Genomic DNA, 23,787 nt, shown 5'->3' on the forward strand with positions numbered 1-23,787 from the left:
TCGGTGGGGAGAAACTCGATTGGAGAGAACCTGCTTAAATTGCCGTTAATCGAAAACTAGATTCGAATATTGGCCAATCAGCTCTTCTCTGGGAGCACCGTCACCATGCCAACGAGGGCGGGACTAGAGTGAGTGCTTGCCGTTCTTCGTTTGATATGTCAGTGCTAATTTCTCTTGCTGCGTGTCGGGTTGGTTCCCCCCCCTCCCCCCAATGGCTGTAATCGCAGCCAATTGCTTATGGCTGAAGTAGGAGGGGCTCGGACTGGTTTGCGTGGACAGTATTTCCCTCAGTAACCAGCGACGACGCCGTGAAGTTTGTGTAACAATTGTCTCGCCTAGTGGAAGTCTTCGACATTTAACCTTGGTGAGAAGGTCCCTTTTGGTTGTGTGATTGACGGCTCCTGCGTTTTTCTCTCCAAGATATTGTACACAGTGATGGCTACGGATTTTTTTCCCCCTGGAGGGAAAATCTGCTTATCTTTCGATTGACATTTTGCCTTTGTTTTTGCTTAGTGATAGAATAGAATTCTCTTCATTTTCAGATTAATTAAAATTTTAAACGCTAACCTTGGCACAGATTAATTGAACTTCATATTGTAAGATTAATATTAATATTAATATATTAATAGTTGATGTTAAATGTAGTGCTATTAAATAATGCGCTCGAGGAATCCGAAAGTCTGAGCCTCCTGTCCCAGAGGAATTGCAGGTTAAAAACAGAAGGAAGATGGAGATAAAGAAAGAAAACATTAAATTATTTTAATGACAGTTGTTAAAACTGAATTGCAACAGAACACTGGGATTGGAGTGTTGTGTCAAATATTTAATGTGCTAATTTAATTTTGAGGGATGTGATCCAACCCTTTACTAGGTTACCCCTTTCTTTTGGATATTAAGGAAATTGAAGTTCAGCATATCTGCAGGTACTAAACTTTGATATAGACATTAATAGGTATATTTTAGATGCTTGAAAGACTCATGTTACAGCCCACTCTGTCATTTAGGAAGCAACCATTTCCAACGCTATTTTTGATAAACCAGTGATGCTCTTAAGGAGCAACTACTGAGTGATAGCAATTAGAAAGAGATGAAGATGGAAAAGTTGAAAACTCTCAGATTTGGTTGAGCTTATACTACCAGGTATATGAGAATTAAATGATCTGTATATTATACAAGTTTTCATTGTTTAGTCTTATTCAGTGCTGCACTAACAATGTCAGCTGATTTTAGTAAGGCAATGTGAATTCCCTTCCTGCAAAACTAAATTGTTAGATAGGTTCCCTATTACAGTACAGTTACAATATTGTTGAACTGTAGTTTTCAATACGATGACCAGTGTTGAAGGATGCTGGAAGTTATAATTTAATTATATAAGGAGAATCATGAGTTTCCCGTGGAGCTAAAGAGTTCAGTTTGTACGTTTTGTCAATGACTATCAAATTAAATGTCTTTAAAAGAGAGAGAAAACTGAGGGTGAATCAGTGAGTTGCTCCTTATTGTTATAACTCTGCTATGTCCTAAATCAGAGTGACAGAGCTTGAGACATAACAGGAGGCTTACTCTTATGCCTTACTGTTTGTTTCACCACTGACCAGGGGTGGATTGCTACCAATTCAGTGAACCAGTAACGGCAGTGGTGTGCAAAGGGCCGCACAAATCCCAGCGACCAGTTAGGTCCCACAGAGTGGGCCTTCTCCGGGTCCCGTCGACTAAACAATGTTGTCTGGCAGGACCCAGGGGAAGAGCCTTCTCTGTGGTGGCCTCGACCCTCTGGAACCAAATCCCCCCGGAGATTAGGATTGCCCCCACCCTCCTTGCCTTTCATAAACTCCTCAAAACTCACCTCTGCCATCAGGCATGGGGGAATTGAGACATATAGTTTATGCATGCTATGTTTGTGTGTACGTCTTGCTTTTTAAATAAGGTTTTTTTTTAGGTATTTTAAATATTAGATTTGTTATATATTGCTTTTATTATTGCTGTAAGCCGCCCCGAGTCTACGGAGAGGGACGGCATACAAATCTAATAAATAAATAAACTAAATAAATAAACTATTGTTTCTGAACTGGTAACAAAGTTAAGTAGAACCTAATATTGCAGGGGTAGACAAAGTTGGTTCTTCTATGACTTGTGGACTTCAACTCCCAGAATTCCTGAGACAATCATGCTAGCTCAGGAATTCTGGGAGTTGAAGTACACATGTCAGAAGAGCCAACTTTGCCTACTCTTGCACTATTGCTACTGACAAAAAAATTGCTAGATTCAAAGGGATTTTGAACAGCATATATACAAATTAATACCTAATTTAAAATCTAATAGTTTTCTTTCTGCTTTTGCTTGCACTAATGTGTTAATTTGATATGACTTGCTAATATAACTAATGAATTATGTTCACTGTTGCAATCTCAGAGGTCATCTCATAGACTTTCAACTTTTTATACAGTCAGAAAATTTATTGTTGGTTCGCTTAACCCAATATTGGCTCTATTTTGTCATATACTAGTTCTTTGTAGCCCTCCCTAAGAATAGTAATGATGCCAAACATTTGACATTACCTTTGTACTCTGAGAGCATAAGGGAAGATTGATTGTATATACTGTATCCACATATTATATATTGCAGTTATCCAGCTTCTGTGTATTCCTTCCTGAAACTGTTAAGCTCCAGGACCTGGATAAACTAACGCACTATGCATAATCACCAAAAATTATGAAGGCCCTTGAGTGCAATTCCTGGGAGAAGATTTGAAATTCTTAAATTATCATCTGGCTAGGTGTCTGAGCAGTCTCAATACTGTAATGATGAAACCAGTTATATAGTGCCTCCTAGTGGTCAATTTAATCTAGGATCTTGGGGACACAAATGGTTTGAGAATTAACTATGGCAGTGATGGTTCATATGCCAAAAGAGTGTGTGTGGGTGTGCTAGCATGCGTGCCCCTGCCCACACCTCTTCCCTCAGCCCCATGAATGCATGCACTCCCCATGCTGGCCCCGCGCATGCGCACAATCCCATCCCTGTGCATGTGCACTGAAGCCTGGGACATGCAAAAACGGGCAAACTGGAAGTTCAGAAAAACGGACTTCTGGTTTGCCCGTTGTTGTTTTTTTCACTCCGGAGGGTTCCTGAAACCCCAGAGTGAAAAAAACAGCACAACGGGCAAACTGGAAGTTCGGAAAATGCAAGGTTCTTGCTGCTATATCAGTAGGCAAAGAAAGCTCGTTCCCACTCACCGGTCAGGGTCCCTCCCAAAGTCAGGAGGTTGCTCCACTGGTGGATCTCCCTAGCTATCACCAAGGGGAGCTTCTTCACGGAATTGGACTGAGTGATTCTCATGTCTGATGCAAGCCTCTTCAGTTGGAGGGCTCACCTGGGCAGTCAGAAGCTCAGGGCCATTGGTCAGTGCAAGACTTAGCCAACAGCATCAATTGGTTAGTTGCGGGCAATCTATCTGGCCTTCCTGCACTTCCAAAACCAATTGCAGGGACCTCATATCCTTGCGCAGGCAGACAATGCTGATCTCAACTGGTAAGGTAGGACTTGATCCAAATGCCTCATGGCAGAATAGCAGCTGATAGGCTGCTGAGCGGAACCGACTACCCTCTCCCTGAGGACGGAGCACACTGTTGGGACTGTAAATATATAGGCACAATATCTAAGCAGGATAATGGTGGGCAATGCCGAGTGGCGTCTTTACCTCACCTTGTTTCAGGACATTTGTCACTGATTCAGGACTCCCCAAGTGGATTTATTCACTGCACCTTAACACCCAACTACCTTCTTCTCAAGGTTGATTCTCAAGATCAACTCCTCTTTCCACCGGGCCCAGGAGTTGGTTCTGCTAAACTTTTACCCTTGGCCTTCTCATGCCTTAGAGCAAAGATGGCATAAACTGGACATTCAGAGGGCTCTAAAAAAATTATATCAAGTAGACAGCTTCCTCCAGGAGAATGGAGGCTATCTTTGTCCCTTTCCAACCCTCTTCAATGGGCACTAAGGTTTTATCTACTGTTTCAACACAGGTCATTGTTTCACAAGGAGGCTGATTGAGAATGGAAGAGACCACCTTGAAGATGATACTAGTGGAACAAAGAATGGGGACTAACGAGAAATTAAACTGTAAAGGAAAAAATATCTCATCAAGCAGGTATGTAACTTATTTATTACCAATTTATGGTCTCTGCTTTTAATGTAAGTATTAAGATCTTGCTATTTCATGTATGAATTATTTTATAATAAAACATGTTGAACTCTGTGGGGCTTGTTTTAAACTGAGTTTGCATGGGATGTGGTTGAAAAACTCATTCAACAACATTATCCTGGAATTGAATATCCAGATCACCAAGATTATTAGTCAATTTCAAATGTCTGATTCAGAGTTATAACTATATACAAAATACTACCAAAATTAATGAATGTATCAAAGGGCTTTCATGAAGCAGCCCATCTCTTCGATTTTATGACAATTTTCAGAGAAGGTATAAGCATTCAATTTTGTAACATTTGGAGATGAAATACAGTACTATCACTGCTTGAAAAAGTGGATAGCAATGGAAAAGATTTGTCAAAGTAGATTTTCCAAAATACACACTGCAACCCAGTGTGAAGGTGATGTTATTAATCTATGTGGTTACTCTTTCTGTTGACAACCATTTTTAAATTCTATTTCCTATAGGAAAATTTATATGGATTACAATGCAACCACCCCTCTGGCACCAGAAGTGATTGAGACAGTTAAAGAAGCCATGTATGAAGCATGGGGCAATCCTAGCAGTTCCTACGAAGCAGGTCTGATAAAGTTAATCTGGAAGTATTTTGTGACAGCATCTTTTTGGAGTACTGCATAAGCATATCTAGTGGTAAAGGAGGGCTCTAATCTTGAAGGGTTATTGGAGTAGCAGTTAAGGATTTATCAGAAGACTTAAACATTGCATCATTGCAGCCTTTAGTCATGTCTAGTAGTAACTATGGAAAATAGACATAGTGCTAGTAACATTTAGATCTGACTGTTTGCTGTTAAATTATATATACTGTCCATACACATGGAACATTGAATTCCTTCATTGTTTAAAAAATAATACATGGGCTTGCTGCTTGGAAAAGATGGTAGGATAGCATTCAATGGATGCGTATGTACATATAACTTAACAGCAAACTATCAGATTTTACGTGTTACTGAAAAGATATACAAATAAAATGTAAAACGTGTGTAAAATTAGTCAAACCATCAACCACACCTGGCATTTACAGTTCAAAGCAGCAAAATAGCTTACGTGTTCTTAGCATTTGGTAGTTGTCACTGGATAATATAAGGATGACTTAAGACTCTGTCGCTCATGGAATAAAATGAAAATAATTTCATGGATATAAGACTGAAAAGTGGTGTTGCCAGGACATCTCTGCATAATAATTAGATGCAACTGAGGAGAAAAACCATAAAAGCATGTGCCTTTAGTGTGAAGAACAAAACCCGCAGGATCTAATTTATATGATACAATTTTGTGTCTTGCCTCCACAGGTCAAAGAGCAAAGAAGATCATAAACGAAGCCCGTGACAATCTGGCTAAAATGGTGGGAGGACGGTCCCAGGACATTATTTTCACTTCTGGAGGGACAGAAGTAAGATATTTGATGTTGTTTAACACTATTTTGATTTGGCTTTTATTTTTAAAAATGCCTTCAATTTCTAGACTTAGTTATATTTATTTTTATTTTCTGAAAATGGAATTCCGGATGAGAAAAATCAGCAAAAAATAGTAATTAGCTCAAAGAAAAAATATTTCTCTATCTTATCATTTAGTAAATGACTTTTTGATCTGATTTGTATTTCTTTCTTTTTCTCCAGGCAAATAACTTAGTGATTCATACTGTAGTGAAGGATTTTATGAAAAACAGCAAACAAAGTACTATTGGAACAAAAGAAAGCCACGAAGAAAAGACTTTAGGGACACTTCCACATATCATTATATCTTGCATTGAACATGATTCAGTTCGTCTCCCTGTAGAGCATCTGGTGAAGGAACAAAAAACTGGTGAGTAATTGACATTTTATAGCTAGGGTGGGCATCAACACTTTTGGTGGCATTTTTGAAATGGAAGATGTTTCACAAAATGGCTGCTATTGTGGGCATGGCTATTCACAAAATGCAAATTTAGTAGAACATGAACTTATGAGTTTATTTTTTAAAATCCTGGACATAAACTGTTTCAACTCCTACCCTCAAAATGTTGCTATAGAGCAGTGTTTCCCAACCTTGGCAACTTGAAGATATTTGGACTTCAACTCCCAGAATTCCCCAGCCAGCGTTTGCTGGCTGGGGAATTCTGGGAGTTGAAGTCCAAATATCTTCAAGTTGCCAAGGTTGGGAAACACTGCTATAGAGCACTGCACACCAAGACAACTAGACACAAGAACAGATTTGTGTCTGTCTGTCTATCCGTCCATCCATCCATCCATCCATCCATTGGATTTATATGCTGCCCCACTCTGAGGACTCGGGGCAGCTTACAACATATAAAAGACAATGCAAACATATTAAAATCTAATTTAAATTTAAAAGTAACCAATTTAAAATCCAAGTTCATTAAAAAATAATCACTCCCATTCATACAGCAAACATATATTTCATTCATTGGCTAGGGGACAAGTAATTAATAGCCCCAAGCCTGATGGGACAATAATAATAATAATAATAATAATAATAATAATAATAATAATAATAATAATAATAATAATAATAATTTATTAGACTTGTATGCCGCCCCACTCCGAAGATTCGAGGCGGCTCACAACAATAATAAAAACAATATTACAGTGGAACAAATCTAATATTAAAAGAGAAGAAACATATAAAACCCCATCATTTAAAACCAAACAACACATACCAAACATAAAATATAAAAGCCTGGGGGAGGTATCTCAGTTCCCCCATGCCTGGCGATATAGATGGGTCTTGAGTAATTTATGAAAGACAAGGAGGGTGGGGGCCGTTATAATCTCCGGGGGGAGTTGATTCCAGAGGGCCGGGGCCGCCACAGAGAAGGCTCTTCCCCTGGGGCCTGCCAAATTACATTGTTTAGTCGACGGGACCCAGAGAAGGCCAACTCTGGGACCTTATCGGTCGCTGGGATTCGTGTGGTAGCAGGCGGTTCCGGATGTACTTTGGTCCAATGCCATGTAGGGCTTTAAAGGTCATAACCAACACTTTGAATTGTGACCGGAAACTGATCGGCAGCCAGTGCAGGCCACGGAGTGTTGTAGAAACATGGGCGAATATGAGAAGCCCCACGATGGCTCTCATGGCCGCATTCTGCACGATCTGAAGTTTCTGAACACTTTTCAAAGGTAGCCCCATGTAGAGAGCGTTGCAGTAATTGAACCTCGAGGTGATGAGGGCATGAGCGACTGTGAGCAATGATTCCCTGTCCAAATAGGGCCGCAACTGGTGCACTTGAAGTAAGTCTTCAAATTCTTGCGGAAGGTGAGGAAGGTGGGGGCGGTGCGAATCTCTGGGGGGGAGCTGGTTCCAGAGGTCTGGAGCCCCCACAGAGAAGGCTCTTCCCCTAGGTCCCACCAAACGACATTGTCTAGTTGATGGACATGAAGAAGGCCAACTCTGTGGGACCTGACCGGTCATTGGGACTCATGCGGCAGGAGGCAGTCCTGTAAGTAATCTGATCCAATGCCATGTTTTTTCCCGAATGCCATCACTCTGCTAAACAAATAATTCCCCTTAATACTGTCAAGCTATTTACTAAATCTGCACTATTATTACTACTAGATACATTGTGCAGTCTCTGTTGCTTAATGGTTTGACTGGAACTTACCAGATATCCACTGTGGCATCCTTCAAACATATTGTAAGAAAAATAGCAACTGTTTTTGATCAAATTGAACTGTGGGATTACTTTCTTATTTTTATCCTGGTTTGCAGAAGCCACTTTTGTGCCAGTATCAAAGGTAACCGGGCGAGTGGAAGTAGATGATGTTGTTGCAGCAATCCATCCAACTACCTGCTTAGTTTCCATAATGTTAGCAAATAATGAAACTGGGGTTGTAATGGTGAGTTGTAAATTTAATTGTTATAGTTCATAAATTTAAGAAAGATAGTCGGATTTTCAATTGATTGAGATTGCTCCAGATGTTAGGAAGTACTGACAGATATTTTTGTGAAATCTTTTCTATTGTATTCATTCAGCCTGCTTTAGTCAGCGACTGATGAATTGTAAATAGCACATGATTGTGACAGTCAGGTCATTTCAATTGGTTGTAATCCAAGGATGAGGCAATGTCTAAAATGATGTTTAGATGACAAATAAATAAATAAAACCACCAGGAGCAGTTTTATTTATGTATGAGAATATAATGAATGCACAGAAATATATTTATATTTTTGTAACTGATGGACAAACAATATACAATATTTTATACATTTACCATGTTTTATAAAATTGTGAAACTTTTTCTTTTAAAAATATTAAAAATTAAATAAATTATATATATACTTACACACACACAGACACACACACAGAGTTATTTCTGATCTCCCTTTTGCTAAACTAATGCCAAAGATGTTCTTTAGGATGGCTGCTCTTAAAATTTAATATCTTCAAATTTATTTATTTTTTGTTATGCCAGTGTTCTTGATCCCATAATTTACAACAATGACCTTATTTTTGCCAGAATGGGTTATTAGATTTTTGTTTATTAAAATGCTAGATATGTATGCAACATTTTTTGGCTTAGTTTTTTATTATAAACTTTGCTATAGTAGAACAAGATCAATGTAAAGTTACAGTACTAGGTAGATTTAGTTATGTTAATGTTATTATGGAGGTATGCAAATGTTAACAATAGATTTTATCATGTAGAAAGGTAATACCATTATAACAATAGATCTATTTGTCATAGTCTATTCTATTATGAGAGATTAGAATTATATCCAATATGATAAACAAAGCATATTAGTTGATGTAATATATTTTCTATTTTAGTAGTTCCAAAAATGAATTACTAAACACTAATAGGGAGGGAAAGGTAGTGTTTTTGATAAAACTGTATCTCCTGACAGGATACTTTTCTCTCAGCCCATCTCAGAACTCAGTCAGCAGGTTGAAGTTATCAACCACAAGAGAAAGGCCTCTGGTCTGCCACAGATCCTAGTGCACACAGATGCAGCCCAGATGATTGGAAAGGGGCGAGTGGATGTCCAAGACTTGGGAGTAGATTACCTCACTATTGTAGGGCACAAGGTATATTTTTCTCCGTTTGGGCTACTATCTCCTTGTTGTGTCCTCTTCTGAACTTTGGAGAATTTCATACGCAAGAACAGCAATTCTCACTTACTAAATTAGAAGCCACTGTACCTCTAATTTGATTTGTCATTTCTGGAAACTATTCTTTTACAGATCTCATGTGACATGCTTTTGGAATGTCTTTTGTTGGATAGCTATATAGTAAGAATAATCTTACTATGCATATTGATATACAGAATATAAAGCAGTGAAACAATAGTAATAAAGTATTTAATTGGGACTTCCGGTTCCCCCTTTGATGAGATAGGAAGCTGGGACCACAACTTCCGCAGCCGGCTCTGAACACTTCATATCTAAGGGTACGAATTCAGATCTAAGCCCCCCCACCCCATCCCCACCCCGTAGGGGTGGCGAAGGGGGACCACCAAGAGGGTAGAGGGGAGCTGCATTTCCTCTTCCCAAGATGGAAAATCCCTAGCCAATGGTGAGAAGCTGCAGCAGCAAATAATGAGTTTTTAGTTACTTAAATATTAGATTTGTCATTCATTGTTTTGTTATTGCTGTGAGCCGCCCCGAGTCTATGGAGAGGGGCGGCATACAAATCTAATAAATAATAATACTAAACATAGCTGCCACAAAGCCGAAGGAGAACCAGAATCAACATGACTGAGCAGGAGGAAAAGTGAATGATTTGTGTTCTGGGACAAAAAAGACTGTTTTTGAAAACAATTCCCAAAGGGAAAAAAAATGAGAGGGAGAAATGAAGCTAAGGATTAGCAGCAGGTCAAGCATGTTAAAACTGTGAAAAAAATGTTTTGAAAGGGTTTTTTGGAAGATTTAAAGAATATATGGCTTTGAATATCCTATTTTAAAGAATAAAACTGCTGATATTTGGAGCTGTTTTTGATTTAATATAAATTAACTAACATTGAATTTATGAAAACAACAAATTGAGAGCACAGAACAAAGAAGAGGAGTTATATCAAGAAGTGGAAGTAGTGTAAGAGAAATGACTATATAAAGCTGAGATTATGCAGAGAGATGCTTGACTCCCTTACATTGGATCATTCAAGCAGAGATTGAGTAGCCATGCAGCACTGAGCCTTTTACTTTGAATTCTTACATGGAATAATAGACAGCCCAATTCAGTGCCAAAATGGCTTCATCCAGCTCTGTAATTCTGTGATGAGAATCATTGTTTGATTTTATTGATACTTCAGAGGGTCTTTTAATGATTCCCCAGCAGATGTCCCTCAGGCATAATTTTTATATGAAATCTTTTTTTTTTAAATTACTGAATTCTTCCACATGACAGCTTTAGCATGCTTTCTTCCACTCCATAAAACTTCAATCATTTTGCATTACTCCCGTTACATTTTCTACTTAATTCTTACAGGAGGACAAAATTATAAAGTTGGAAAAAAACTTCATGACATCTGGTATAATATCCTTGCTAAATGGAGGGTCTGCAATGCATTCTTCTTTGGCTAGTGGCTCTCATGGCTTAAATGTGTCTTCCAATTATCTGCTGAAAAAGTCTCTTCCCTCATTGCTCTGTTCAATAAGTTTTCTTGTTAGGAACCTTTTATTTGCATTGTTAACAATAATTTATCTGCCTTCAGCTTTTATATATTGGGTTTACTGTTGTGATTTATAATTGCAGTTTTATGCCCCGCGTATTGGAGCCTTGTATGTGCGAGGACTTGGTATGAACACTCCCCTTCACCCCATGCTGTTTGGAGGCGGGCAGGAATGGAGCTTTCGCCCAGGGTATGGTGAACAGAAGCACTGGGTGAACCAACTGAATTGTTAGTCAGAAATGTATCGTGTCACTCTGGCAGGGTGTACAACTTTCTTTGGTTCAAAAGCATGTAGGCAATGCTTGATGACATGTTCAGGACTGTAATCTAAAAAAGGGCAATGGGGCAAAATACATCACGAGCAGGAATGGAGTATTTTGTATTTATTTGTATTAATTTTTATTTAGCAAGTAAAATTAAATAAATTTAAAGTACTCTTTCTCCAATGCACTTGCAAGGAGAGTCCAACGTGGGTAATTCTCCAGTCTCATTGGAGGGACTGAGTTTTAATTTAAACATTATGCAGGTACCGCCCCCTAGCCTACCAGTCATCAAAACTCAGTCGCAGTAATGGGACATTTTTTGAGTTTCTCCTCATAAGTATTAGTAGTAATATATGATTAAATACCTGTGTGATTGTTTTTTTCTGATTACTAATGCTTTTCTTATTCTTTTTTCTTGTTTGCAGGTTTTCCTGTATTGGATTGGCTTCTCCTTTACAGCGACGGATCAGGCCCTACGGGGGTTCTGTCCGTCTGACTGTTGCGCCCTGCCCCCCCCCCCTCGTTCCATGGCATTGGCGCTCACGGGAACCGGAGCACAGCCGTGGGGGGGGGGCGTTAATATGATAGGGCGACCAGGTTCCCGGCCTCCGAGGTCGCACCTGGGGATAGGAGACGGTTGCCGCCGGAAAGGGCCTGCCCCGCCCGGCCAATAATACCATAGCCGAAGATCCGGCGACCAAGGGAAGGCTGCGGTTTAAAAGCAGGGAAAGTTAACATCGGATCCCTGCATAAACGCCAGAACGGCGTCGGAGCAGCCTTCGGGTAAAACGGCGGGAGCGGCTGTTGAGTTTCCCGCCAGTTGCCATGGCAACGGCGCGGCGGCCATTTTGTTTGGCCGATAGCTGTCAATCACTAGGGGCGAGAGGAGTGAGGAACGCTCCGAGACAAACCCCCCCCCCCCCCGTTTACCCAGTAACACGCAGCCGCATTGAGGTCACAGCTTCATTGCTTTGTTAGCTGCGTTACGATCGGCATTATTGTCCTTGTATAACCGTGAGTCCTTCAAATATGACTGACAATTCGGCCCATCTGGGGGAGGAGGGGGCCATTTCCATCAGGCCCACTACCCCCAAGGACAAGCCTTCCTCCGAAAAGGCCAAGGCTAAATCCTCTCAGGCCGCCTCCCTTAAGGAGGCTGAAAAGAGGATACGGGCTCTGGAGAGGCAGCTAGAGATGGCCCAGAAACAGCCACCAGCGCCACAGGCCCAATCTAATTATCTTCGCCCCCCCCCCCCCCGGCCTCCCCTTTGCCAGGCATTGCTGGGGTTGTAGGCTCGGCAACAGAACGTGATTGGTCGCCTGAACGCCCCCTATTGTCAACTGGACCCCAATATACCTTGCCCATGGCCAGCAGCACGGGTGCTCAGTACAACCAGCCCACAGCCACCTTTACACCTTCTGCTGTGGGTCTGAGGAGCTCGTTTGATACATGGCAGAGCATGCCTCAGGATCTCCAGAATTTAATAAGCAGTGTTTATGCCCAAGGGATCACAGTAGGGGCACAACAACAGACCCCTGGGGTTCCCATTCCACCAAAGCATAGAAATGTGTGGGCACCTCCTGCTCCGGCCTCCTTCCAAGGATCCATGGAGGAGGATCTCTATCCCAGAGAGGAAGACAGCGAAGAAGGCGAGGGTTTGTCGGGGGATGAGCAACCACCCGAACCACCAAGCCTTGTAGGTCTCTTCAAGCCCTCTCTCTTTCGTATCATGTTAAATAAGGCTAAGCTGGTCTTTGAGGGAGCAGGAGAGGGGAAGTTGCCTGCAGAAAACACTGCACAGGCCTCTAAAGGGGTCTTACTTTCAGTGCCAAAGAAAGAACCGGAAACCATCCCCTCATCCGATATTTTCCTTGACAATATTAAAAGACCTTGGGAAGCGCCAGCAGCAGCACAAGGCCCCTCTCTGATTGATAGAAAATACTACACCTTCGATCAGGAGATGGAATAGCTTTTAACACCTCCAACCATAGACACTCCTGTGGCAAGTTTGGTGTCCAACGCCTTGGTCCCTTCTGAGGTTTCGGAGGGTCTGAAGGCGGAGGACAAAAGAGCCGAAACGGTAGTCATGAAGACTCACCAAATGGCAGCCTGGGCCTTGCGAGCCGCCTCGGCTGCCTCATTTTTTAATAGGGCAACTATCCTGTGGATACAGGACATGCAAGCACGTGCAAGTCAGGAGGATGGCAGGTTCCGCCAGGATTTAAATAAACTGCTGGCGGCAACAGAGTTCTCCGCAGATGCTACAATGGATGCGGCAAAATTTGCGTCCCGTGCGCTGGCATCCTCTTTGTCCTCCCGGAGATTGATTTGGCTACGAAGCTGGCAGGCGGACGTAAAATCAAAATGGCGCCTAGCTTCAGCCAAGTTCCAAGGGGAACAGTTGTTCGGCGATTCCCTTGAGAAGGTCCTTATCAAGGACAAAGATAAGAAGAAGGTGCTCCCAAGATCTAACAGGAGAGCAGAAAGATGGTTCACCCCTTTCTATAGAAGGCAGAACTTTCGTGCAGAGCCCTCCTCAACCGTCTCTCAGGGTTCGAGGAATTTCTCTCAGGGCTCCTTTCACCAGGGAGGTTTTCGGCAGGACAGACAGTACTTCGCGTACCGGGGAAGACCCTACCAGCAGGGACGCCGTCCATACAGAGGTTCCAACTTTAAGGGTTCCAAATGTGGAAAATGACTCTTCAGGCCCCTATCCTCTGGGGGGCAAGCTCCTCCACTTTGCCAACGCTTGGAGGGCTGCATCCCTCGATTCCTGGGCCGTGGCCACAGCAACACAGGGATTGCGGATCAACTTTTTCCGTGTACCCCCACACCGCTTCATTGCTTGTCCTCAGGTGACAGACCCCCAGAAGAGGGCACTGTTACACCGGGAAATAGAGCATCTCCTGGAGATAGAAGCGATAGAGGAGGTCCCCTTCCACCTGAGGGGACAAGGTTTCTATTCAATCGTTTTCCTAGTCCCCAAATCTTCGGGCGGGGTCCGTTTGATTTTAAATCTCAAGCGGTTGAACCTGTATGTGCGTTATCAAAAATTCAAAATGCACTCCCTCAGGTCTATTCTACAATCCATACGACCGGGAGACCTCCTCTCCTCCATCGATCTCAAGGAGGCCTACCTCCATGTACCGGTATTACAGGAGCACAGACAATTCCTCCGGTTTTTCGTCAACGGATCTCATTACCAATATCGAGCGATGCCGTTTGGTCTGTCGTCAGCGCCGAGGACGTTCACCAAACTTTTGGACGTCCTCACGGCCACCTTGAGACACAGGTCAGTGCGACTCATGGCATACCTCGACGATGTCCTGATTCTGTCGAAGTCCTGGGACCGGGCACAGCAGGATCTCCGACTAACCCTGTCGACCCTAAGAACTTTCGGGTTTACCATAAACCTGGAAAAGAGTCAGTTAATTCCATCAACCAGATTAGCTCACCTGGGCACCATCATCGATACAGACTTGTGCCAGGTTTTCCTATCGGAGGACAGACAGGCCAATATCCGTACTCTACTACAGACCCTGTCTTCTCAACCAAGACCTTCCCTGGCCTTTCTCTCCAAAATCCTGGGCACGTTGGTTTCTTGCATAGATGTGGTTCCCTGGGCCAGGTTACACATTCGAGACCTTCAATGGTTTCTCCTGCCCTATCAAAGGAGAAAGACCAGCCATACCAGGACGCAGGTGATTCTCCCTGCAGCGGTCAGAAGATCCATGCGATGGTGGACCTCAACCGCCATTCAGAGGGGGTCACCCTTTCAGGGACAGGACTTTATCACTCTCACGACAGACGCCAGCCTGTTCGGATGGGGTGCTCACCTTTCATCCAATGTAGCCCAGGGCCTGTGGACTCCTCGGGAGTTAGAAAACATCAACATCAATTTCTTGGAATTGAGGGCAGTGTCCCTCGCTCTGCTGAGTTTCTCTCACCTGGTGCAGGGCAGCCATGTCCTGGTCCTAACGGACAACGTTTCCGCTCGCTCTTACATCAACCACCAGGGCGGGACGAGATCCAGGCGCCTGATGCAGGAGGCAAACACTCTGTTCAAGTGGGCAGAGACCCACCTGGCCTCTCTCGCAGCCGAGCACATCTCAGGCCAAAAGAATGTAAGGGCGGACTGGCTGAGCCGCAGGACTTTGGACCCGGGGGAGTGGAAGCTGGATCCAGGAGTGTTCCGGACACTAACCTCTCAGTTCAGCACACCGATCTTGGACCTGTTTGCAACGTGCCACAACGCACAGTTCCCCGCTTCTTTTCCCGGTTCCCATCTCCGGGTTCAGAAGGGGTGGATGCACTGCGCCTCCCCTGGCCAGAAGGGCTCCTGTATGCATTCCCTCCTACTCGCATACTTCAGAGAGTGCTGCACAAAATCATACAGGAACGAGCCGAAGTACTGCTAGTAGCACCTTTTTGACCTCGGCGGGCTTGGTTCTCGGACTTGAAGGAGCTGTCCGTCTCCCCTCCTTGGAGAATCCCAGACGATCTGGTAGTCAGGGGTGCATCGCGCATCCGGAGCCTCAATGGTGGAGCCTGACCGTGTGGCACTTGAGGGGGACCGCCTAAGGCAATTACGTCTCCCTGACACGGTCATCGCTACCATGCAGGCGGCGCGCAGACCATCTACAAGGAGGATTTACCAATCCACGTGGTCAGCCTTCTGCACCTTCTGTGAGGACCGGCAGCTCGATCCTGTAGCAGCCTTGCCTGGTACGGTTTTAACCTTCCTCCAGGCAGGATTAGACAAGGGACTGGCTCCGAACACGTTACGACGCCATGTGGCGGCGCTGTCTACAATATTGAACCACGACCAATACCAACCCTTGTCAAGACACCCTTGGATTCGTGATTTCTTAAAAGGAGCGTCGAATATTAGACCGGCTCCAGTCCATAGGTTCCCCTCTTGGGACCTATCGCTTGTCCTTAAGGCCTTGACAGCTCCACCCTTTGAACCGTTGAGGACGGTATCGCTGCGGTTTTTATCCATCAAAACGGCCTTTCTAGTCGCCATTACCTCAGCCAGGAGGGTGTCGGAGCTGTCGGCCCTGTCAGTAAGACCTGACCTTTGTCTTTTTCATCCGGACAGAGTAGTTCTTCAACTGGACCCGTCTTTCATCCCCAAAGTGAACTCTGGCTTTCATAGAACTCAAGAGATTATATTACCTGATTTCTGTACACATGGCACGCATCCATCTGAACTCAGATGGCATAAATTGGATGTGAGACGGGCGGTAAAAATTTATATTCGTAGGACACAGGCTTCCAGGGCATCGGAAGCTTTATTCATTTCCTTTTCATCACATGAACAAGGTACTAGAGTGTCGTCACGAACTATCAGTCGTTGGATAAGGGTCTGCATCACTGAGGCCTATAAAGGGTCAGGACAGACTGTTCCTCAGGGAATTACTGGACATTCAACACGAAGTGCGGCTGTTTCGGCAGCATGGTCTACATAGGCTTCGATCGAAGAGATTTGTAGAGCCGCCACATGGGCAGCTCCATCTACCTTCATCAAGCATTACCGGATTGATACCTTTGCTTCCGCGGAAGCAGCCTTTGGGAGGAGGGTGTTACAGAGGGTGTGCTCCACTTGACCGCCCTTGGTCCTGTTTCCCTCCCTGTTTATGTCTTGGGTATATCCCACGTTGGACTCTCCTTGCAAGTGCATTGGAGAAGAACCGTTGAAACTTACCTGAACGGTCTTCTCGATGCACTGCAAGGAGAGTCCAAAACCCACCCAATTGGTGGACCAAGGGCCTCTCTTTTTGTCTGGCATTGTTAAGAAATTTGGCCCGGCGTGTGCCTTCCAGTTGTTAATAAAAAAAGTTATAGTTTACTGCTCCTTCGTTTCTTTATGACTGGTAGGCTAGGGGGCGGTACCTGCATAATGTTTAAATTAAAACTCAGTCCCTCCAATGAGACTGGAGAATTACCCACGTTGGACTCTCCTTGCAGTGCATCGAGAAGACCGTTCAGGTAAGTTTCAACGGTTCTTTTAAACCCTGCTTATACTGCCATAAACCAATCCATAGTTCTCACTCAAGGCAGAATAACCTAGCTGAAAATATTACGTTTTAGACAAATCATACAAAGACCTAGCTGTCTTGAGAAGGATCACTTGTAGGAAAGGTAGAAAGAAAAAAAAGGAAAGACCAGCAGTAAACTGGATGGACTTAGGTATGATAGTGATGGGTATGCCATGGAAAGACCTGAAGGGTCAGGTTGGAGACCTATTGTCTTGCAGAAGGTCTGTCTATATTGTCACCAAGAGTCGACACCAACATGCTGGCACAGAATCAGTTAAAAATGGTAATCATTAAAAATAAAATTTCCATTACAGAAACACATCCATCTCCCTGCCTCCCCCCAATCCAATTTATAATTCAGTACAAGCACTAAAACACCTCTCTATTTCTCTGAATCAAAAAGTATGGGAAATTAAATAGATGGATCCCTATTTCAATGCTCTGCTTTTCAATTCCAGTTGTCTGATTTTATCTTAAATAGCAGAAAAAGGAAATACAACTGATAAGAAGAGGGGAGGAGATAAACAGTACAGGAGAGAGCAGGCCATGCTGGGAGTAGCAGAGAACCAGATGAAACATACAAAGGAAGGGGAAAGCAGCAGGATAAGGATTTCAGAAGAGTATAAAATGAATATAATTGGGAGAAGGTAGAGAGGAACTGGACTGAGGCAGCAATGATGGAAATACAACAGAGAAGGAATATGAGTAAAGATCACAGGAACAAAGGATGAGAGTTATCTAGGTAGGTAGGAAGCAGAGGCGGTATCAGATAGGTTAAAGTCACAGAAGAGAAGCTGCAAGTAAAAGTAACACAGAAGGTACAAAAGGTGACGGAGGTAGCAGCATAGTAGAGGAAACAAGGGAGAAGAATTTGGAAGAGCAGTAGAGTAATAGGCAGTTATGAAGTGTAGAGGTCAGGATTGATGTCTAAGAAAATGGTTTGAAAAGGAATCATAGATAATACTGACATCTGCCATGCCACACATTTTGCACTTCTATGCTGTAATGAATAGTACATAACTTTTAAGAGTACTGTATGCAAGAAAGGGATTAAAAGGACATATTTGAAAGAAAAATGCAAATTTGAAAAATGAGGATTTTCTGTTTCTAGGTAGTATTTTGATTTTCATTAGAAGTGTTTATTTACTTCATACATTAATACATATGAAATATTGTAATATCTTTGTTATGCTAAGTGTGTATGTAATGTGTTAAACAATTTGCACAGTTGCAGACCTTGTATTTGTGCGATTTAAAGTGTATGAATAAAAGCTACTTTTTTTTAGGACTGAGAATACTCCAATGATTGCTGGTCTTGGCAAGGTAGGCTTAAAAATGGTAAATAATACAAATATGCAATGTGAATAAAAGCTGTCTTATTGAATAGTGTGCCTTTACTATATTTTTAAAAAATACATATCAGCAAGTCATAGATTTAAACGTAGCACATATATAGCCGAAGGAAGGCAATTCTCCAGATTCTCTTAGATTTCTTTGCTTGGGCTTAGCTGGTGCCAATATTCTTCCATTTCTAGACTCTTGAGCCAAGTATCCATAATTTGTGCCAAGTTTTCTTTGTTTGCATGGGGACCTAAAGTTCTAGACCTAGACTTAGACTTTCAGGTTAGTTTAACATATAGTGAGATTATGATAGATAAATGTTGCAATCAGATGCTTAAAGCAATCTTACCCATTTATTTATTTTTTTAGCCTCTTGAGGTTTTCAGTCTCTGCAACTGCACAAGTAGCTTATCAGACTAAAAATAAGACATCAAGATAGAATATAAACAAATGGCAGGGAGTGGAGTCCACAGGAACCAGTGCTTTTATCCTAGGGAATGGCTCTGATTGTTGAATGTGCGTACTGTATTACAAAATATGCTTTGTATGCTTTAAAAATCATTTGCAAAAAAGAAAAAAAACACTTTTTGGATCTTCGTTGTATTGATTTTAAAAAATAGGTTTTGGAGTACCTTGAAAAAGAATTTCAAGTTTCTCCCAATTATTTCAGAAGTCTGTACAGCCATACTGCAGAATACCCCAACATTTTCTATTACTTTTTGTCTTTAAGATTATTTTGTAGGTATTGGGTTCAGTAGATTGTGAAATTTAGGGGATCTTGTGGAGGAAATTCTACCATATTGGCTTTTTGTCTACTCTGGCTAATGAAAATAAATATCATATGGTCAGGTGTACAAGGAAAATGAGTGATTCCTTTTGAATTTGGCCCTTAATATTTAACCTGACATTGTCACCTTCTTTTGCAGGCAGCTGAATTGGTGAATAAAAACTGTCAGCTATATGAAGCTCACATGAGGAATGTTCGGGATTATCTTGAAGAAAGGCTTGAAGTAATTTCAATCATTTGCCTGTTTTCAGTATAGTTCTGCAGTCTTTTATATAGGGGCAGGAGATGACATCAGAAAGCTATATTACCCAGTACTAAACACAGTCATGGGGCAGTGATGTCTTTCAATCTAAATGGAAGCAGAGCAAAGGGCAAGGATGCTAAAAATAGCAAATGGACAAATGACAGAAGGAGCACATTGGTTCAGATTATAGATACATGTATCATGTCTGGATTAACCCAATGACTATTGCAGAACTGCCATTTTTACGTATTGGGATAGCATTGAGGCCTATTTGAATGGCCTTTCTTGGAATTCATTACTACAAGAATTGTGACAAATGCCCTACTTTGATTTGCCAGAACAAGGTAGACATAAAACAAGACCTTTCAGATAATTCTCCCCACATCTGTGAGCAAGATGATGGTTAATCTTGTTAATGCTATACTGAAAGTTATACTGCCAGAAGGACAATATTACCCATATATATATATATTTATTTCTTGATGTATCTAAAATTATAAGATGCTTTCATTTATCTATTTTTTAATTCAGTGATATCTCTGGTATGTGTGTTAGTTGACATTTTATAAAAAGTGTTAATTTCATATTCTAGACTATATTTGGAAGACAAAATATCCATTTTAACTGTCGAATGGAAGGCTCTGAACGACTTTGCAATACCTGTAATTTTTCTATATTGGGCTCAGGTCTACAAGGTAACATCTATATCTATACTTGCACAATTTTAAGAACCAGTCTAGGATTGATTTATGGGATTTTGTATTTGGTGATCGATAAAATTTTTAGTATTACCGTAATTGCTTTTAAAGCTAATCTGTGCCTTAGACCAAAATAAGAAGTTATTGTGTGCTTAGTCAAATTTGCATTGTAATTTCATTAGGAAAATGAAATGAAAATTACAGATGCAATATATAAAGGTATTTTTTTACAAAATGAATTCTGTAATTAGTCAGAAGGCATTTTGCTGTTTTGTCCCTGAAATGTTTTGAAATATATATTTACCATGTTCTAATTTAGTCGCAGCAATTTTATATGTGTAATCCTAACATTGGTTGTCAATATTCATGACATGCCAATTCTACCAAAGTATGAACTGGTTTTTTAAAAATTATATCCTAGTTATATTTGATACCATAGACTACAAGCAAATTGTATGTGTTTCTTCCACACATAGATCCATAGGTACTTTATGAGAAAGGAGCAGATATATATCTTTGTTTTTTCTGTAGGTTGGCTGGTGCTCACACACTGTAGGACTTTGCTGGCCAGTGTTGGGGCAGCTTGCCACTCTGAAAAGGGTGACCAGTAAGTAGCCGATATTGTGGAATTAGGTTCCTGTAATTAGAGGGCATATATAAAAAAGTTTGTGTGTGTATTTTACAAAGAATTAACCACTTAGAGTCATCACAGCTCCAATTTCTCATATTACCCAAGAATTATGGAGAGTGGTAATGATAATGTTAACATCTGCTCTGAAGGAAGACATTATTTACAGTATTTTGTGCCATTTTAGCCATACTTTTAGAATTTCATGAGTCACAGCAGCCATACCTTTACAAACGTTATGTTGCCACATTGGTCATAAGAAGCAAGCTATGCATTGGTAACAATATTAGTGCTCCTGTTAACTAATTGCCATTGACCTACTGCATGTTTATTAATTATATTTTTACCTTATTAATTATGTTTATAAGCTGCCCGACTCTTGCCAGACTATGGGCGGCATACAACATGTAATAAACAATATAAAAACAATATAAAACCTGTAGAAAACCATTTGTCTTGTTTAGTGGCCGGAACAAGATGTTATCAAGTTGTTCCATGGCTACAGACTTAAAATCTTACTCTGAAACCTATAGAATATTTGTTAAAATTGCCATAGCATTTTGGAATGCAAATAAGGTAGCTACAAAATACTAAGACACTTATTCTAGTAGTTTTGCTGCCATTTGTGACTTGAATCCATAATCTGGTTTGTTATTGATTTGTTTTTCTCTGTCTCACCGGTCAGTAATCAAATCTGAATTATCTGTTCTTATAGTTAAAATGGTTAATTTTAAAAAATATTCTTTTTAATATAATTATGATTTTTCTGAATTTTTTCATGCTGGCTTCTCATGTATAGGTGCTCCATTTTAGCTACATAAAGACCTGGATTTGAAGCTTAAATTTGTTATTAGCTGGTGCAATAACATACTGTATTAAAAATCTACAACCTTTCATCACAGTTGGTTCCATAAGTCATTAAAAGTATGTGTTTTATATAATAACTTTGAATTTTCAAGTGCTAACAATAAATAACAATTCCAATTTCCCCATACTTAAAAGTCCTTAAGATTTAGCTTGTCATCCATATAATATTTGAACATTAATCTCTTTACATTAATCTAATTACATTCAGTAATTCTGAAGGAAATTTCAGAATTACTGAATTGTGTTTATCATCCTTATGAATTCTGGAATTCTGTAGACTTCAGCAAATAAACTTACCATACTTGAATTTCTATTGAAACAAAAATATCTTAGAAATAAATGTCTTTTGGACAGGAGGAGCTATGCATAATTTGTTTCCTTTCTCTACATGCTTCTCAGATCACCATGGTAAAAATATTATCAAAGGTCATATTTTGCTTGAATTGTGTCTGTTCTCCAGGCCCTCGGCTGTTCTGCTTAGCTGTGGAATTCCTTATAATGTTGCACAGAATGCCATACGCCTCAGTGTGGGTCGTGATACAAGCAAAGAAGATGTGGATCTGATTGTAGAAGATTTGAAACAGGCTGTGGCTGGGTTACAGTAGGCAGGATACTTACTGTATAATCAGCAACAACAACAAGATTCTGTTCATCAGTGTCAGGAAGTGACCTTATCTAGGCCTGATATTCCATCTGACATATTGTGAGCTATTGTGTTCCCATCAATTCTATGGAACAAATGTTTGTTTAAAATCAAGTAATTTGTTTACATGTATTGAATACCTAGGATAAGGTGACCAGATTGTGACTTCGGTAAAGCGGGACACCATTGACGGGGGGGATGGGGGGACTGAAAAATTTCTACAAAATTTTACCTCAGTGTTTGTTTTCCCACTTAATAGTGTTAGGGTGGGGCTTCACGTCAAAGAAAGCGTTTTCCCTACCCAACGCTGGAGAGGTGTGCGCTTGGACTCTTCTCCAACCCGCTGATCTCTGTCTCTCTCGCTCCCTGTTGGGCATGCACAAAGCAACCTGTAGTAGACAGGGCCAAAGTTTCGGGCCACTGCTTCATTTTTTTCTTTTCCCCCTCTCCACTTTGCATCGGCCAATTTCAGGCAGCATGGAAGCTGAGCTGCTTGCCGGACGATCCCTTCAAGCCCTCTCATCGCCTGGCATAAAAGGATGAAGAGCCGGTCCTTCCAGCTCCAACGCAATCTCCCAAAATTGGGACTTTTTAAAAATTCCGCAGGACAAATTGCTCAAAAGCGGGACTGTCCCACCAAAAGCAGGACATCTGGTCACCTTAACCTAGGAGCACTGTTTGCATCTATGAGCACTGGTTCCTCCACCTACCCCCCTCAAATTTAGCACCAGTAAATCCAATTGGTGACTTATACCTTTTAACAGGCTTTACCAAGTAGGAGGAAGAACAAGGAAATATTTCTACTGGGTATTTAAAGTTGGTGCTGAGCAGAAAACAAATGTAGATATAATGGTTGTCCCAAAGGTGCTTTTTCCAAAAGACAACTGAATTTTCTTTCTTTTTCATTGAAAATGTTTACTTCTCATCCAAGAAGTTTCTTTACTCATATCTGTGGAGATTCTCAATCATCGAGGTCATGGCTGTCCCAAATTGTTTTTCCCCCAAAAGCAACTGGAATATATTTTGGTTTTTTCTTTTCTTTGAAACATTTCACTTCTCATCCTTCTTCAGCTTTTTGAATGAGAAGTTTTCAAAGAAGACACCCAAGAAAGTCCATCTGCTTTTTGTTAAAAACACCTTTGGGACAATCATGACTGGAAGAAGGAGAATCTCCATAGATATGAATGCAATACATAGAAAGTATATGTATTTATATACATATACATGTGTATGTGCCAGACATATGCATACATATATGATCAAGCAAATCTTTAACTTTGAAACAGGGATTTGCCTTTGAGATGTCAGTGTTTAATCCAGAGATGTGTAATAATAAATTGTTCTATTCTAATAAATACATGTATGCATATGCACTAAGAAAGAATGCATAGTACAACTGTCAAGTATAATATATCTGTTAGAATTAAGAAACAGAAAAA

The 23,787-nt window shown here is 41.2% G+C and overlaps 1 protein-coding gene across 4 annotated transcripts; it reads left to right on the plus strand.

The window, feature by feature from the left end:
- Positions 1 to 285: 285 nt before the first annotated feature.
- Positions 286 to 22,408, plus strand: SCLY (selenocysteine lyase). 4 transcript variants are annotated; one of them, XM_070753054.1, is made up of 14 exons: positions 313 to 364; positions 872 to 923; positions 4,023 to 4,147; positions 4,676 to 4,788; positions 5,519 to 5,619; positions 5,846 to 6,032; positions 7,935 to 8,062; positions 9,088 to 9,252; positions 10,919 to 11,025; positions 18,427 to 18,463; positions 19,408 to 19,491; positions 20,105 to 20,207; positions 20,742 to 20,817; positions 22,166 to 22,408. In XM_070753054.1, exons 3-14 carry the CDS (start codon positions 4,053 to 4,055, stop codon positions 22,308 to 22,310), a joined length of 1,341 nt encoding a protein of 446 aa, XP_070609155.1. In that variant the 5' UTR covers positions 313 to 364; positions 872 to 923; positions 4,023 to 4,052; the 3' UTR covers positions 22,311 to 22,408. The 4 variants fall into 4 exon arrangements, with proteins under 4 accessions (XP_070609154.1, XP_070609158.1, XP_070609155.1 ...); XM_070753053.1 differs by lacking the exon at positions 872 to 923 and having other exon boundaries at positions 286 to 364; XM_070753057.1 differs by lacking the exons at positions 872 to 923; positions 22,166 to 22,408 and adding an exon at positions 21,638 to 21,756 and having other exon boundaries at positions 286 to 364.
- Positions 22,409 to 23,787: the final 1,379 nt, after the last annotated feature.

Source organism: Erythrolamprus reginae, chromosome 5, assembly GCF_031021105.1.
Source record: "Erythrolamprus reginae isolate rEryReg1 chromosome 5, rEryReg1.hap1, whole genome shotgun sequence".
NCBI classification, from domain to species: domain Eukaryota; kingdom Metazoa; phylum Chordata; class Lepidosauria; order Squamata; family Dipsadidae; genus Erythrolamprus; species Erythrolamprus reginae.

Bases quoted from the DNA above. Each gene is read 5' to 3' on its own strand.
- SCLY (XM_070753053.1), top strand. From the start codon at position 4,053: ATGGAAGAGACCACCTTGAAGATGATACTAGTGGAACAAAGAATGGGG. The intron at 4,148-4,675 runs GTATGTAACTTA...TATTTCCTATAG, and splicing joins AAAAATATCTCATCAAGCAG to GAAAATTTATATGGATTACA. The intron at 9,253-10,918 runs GTATATTTTTCT...TTATAATTGCAG, and splicing joins TCACTATTGTAGGGCACAAG to TTTTATGCCCCGCGTATTGG.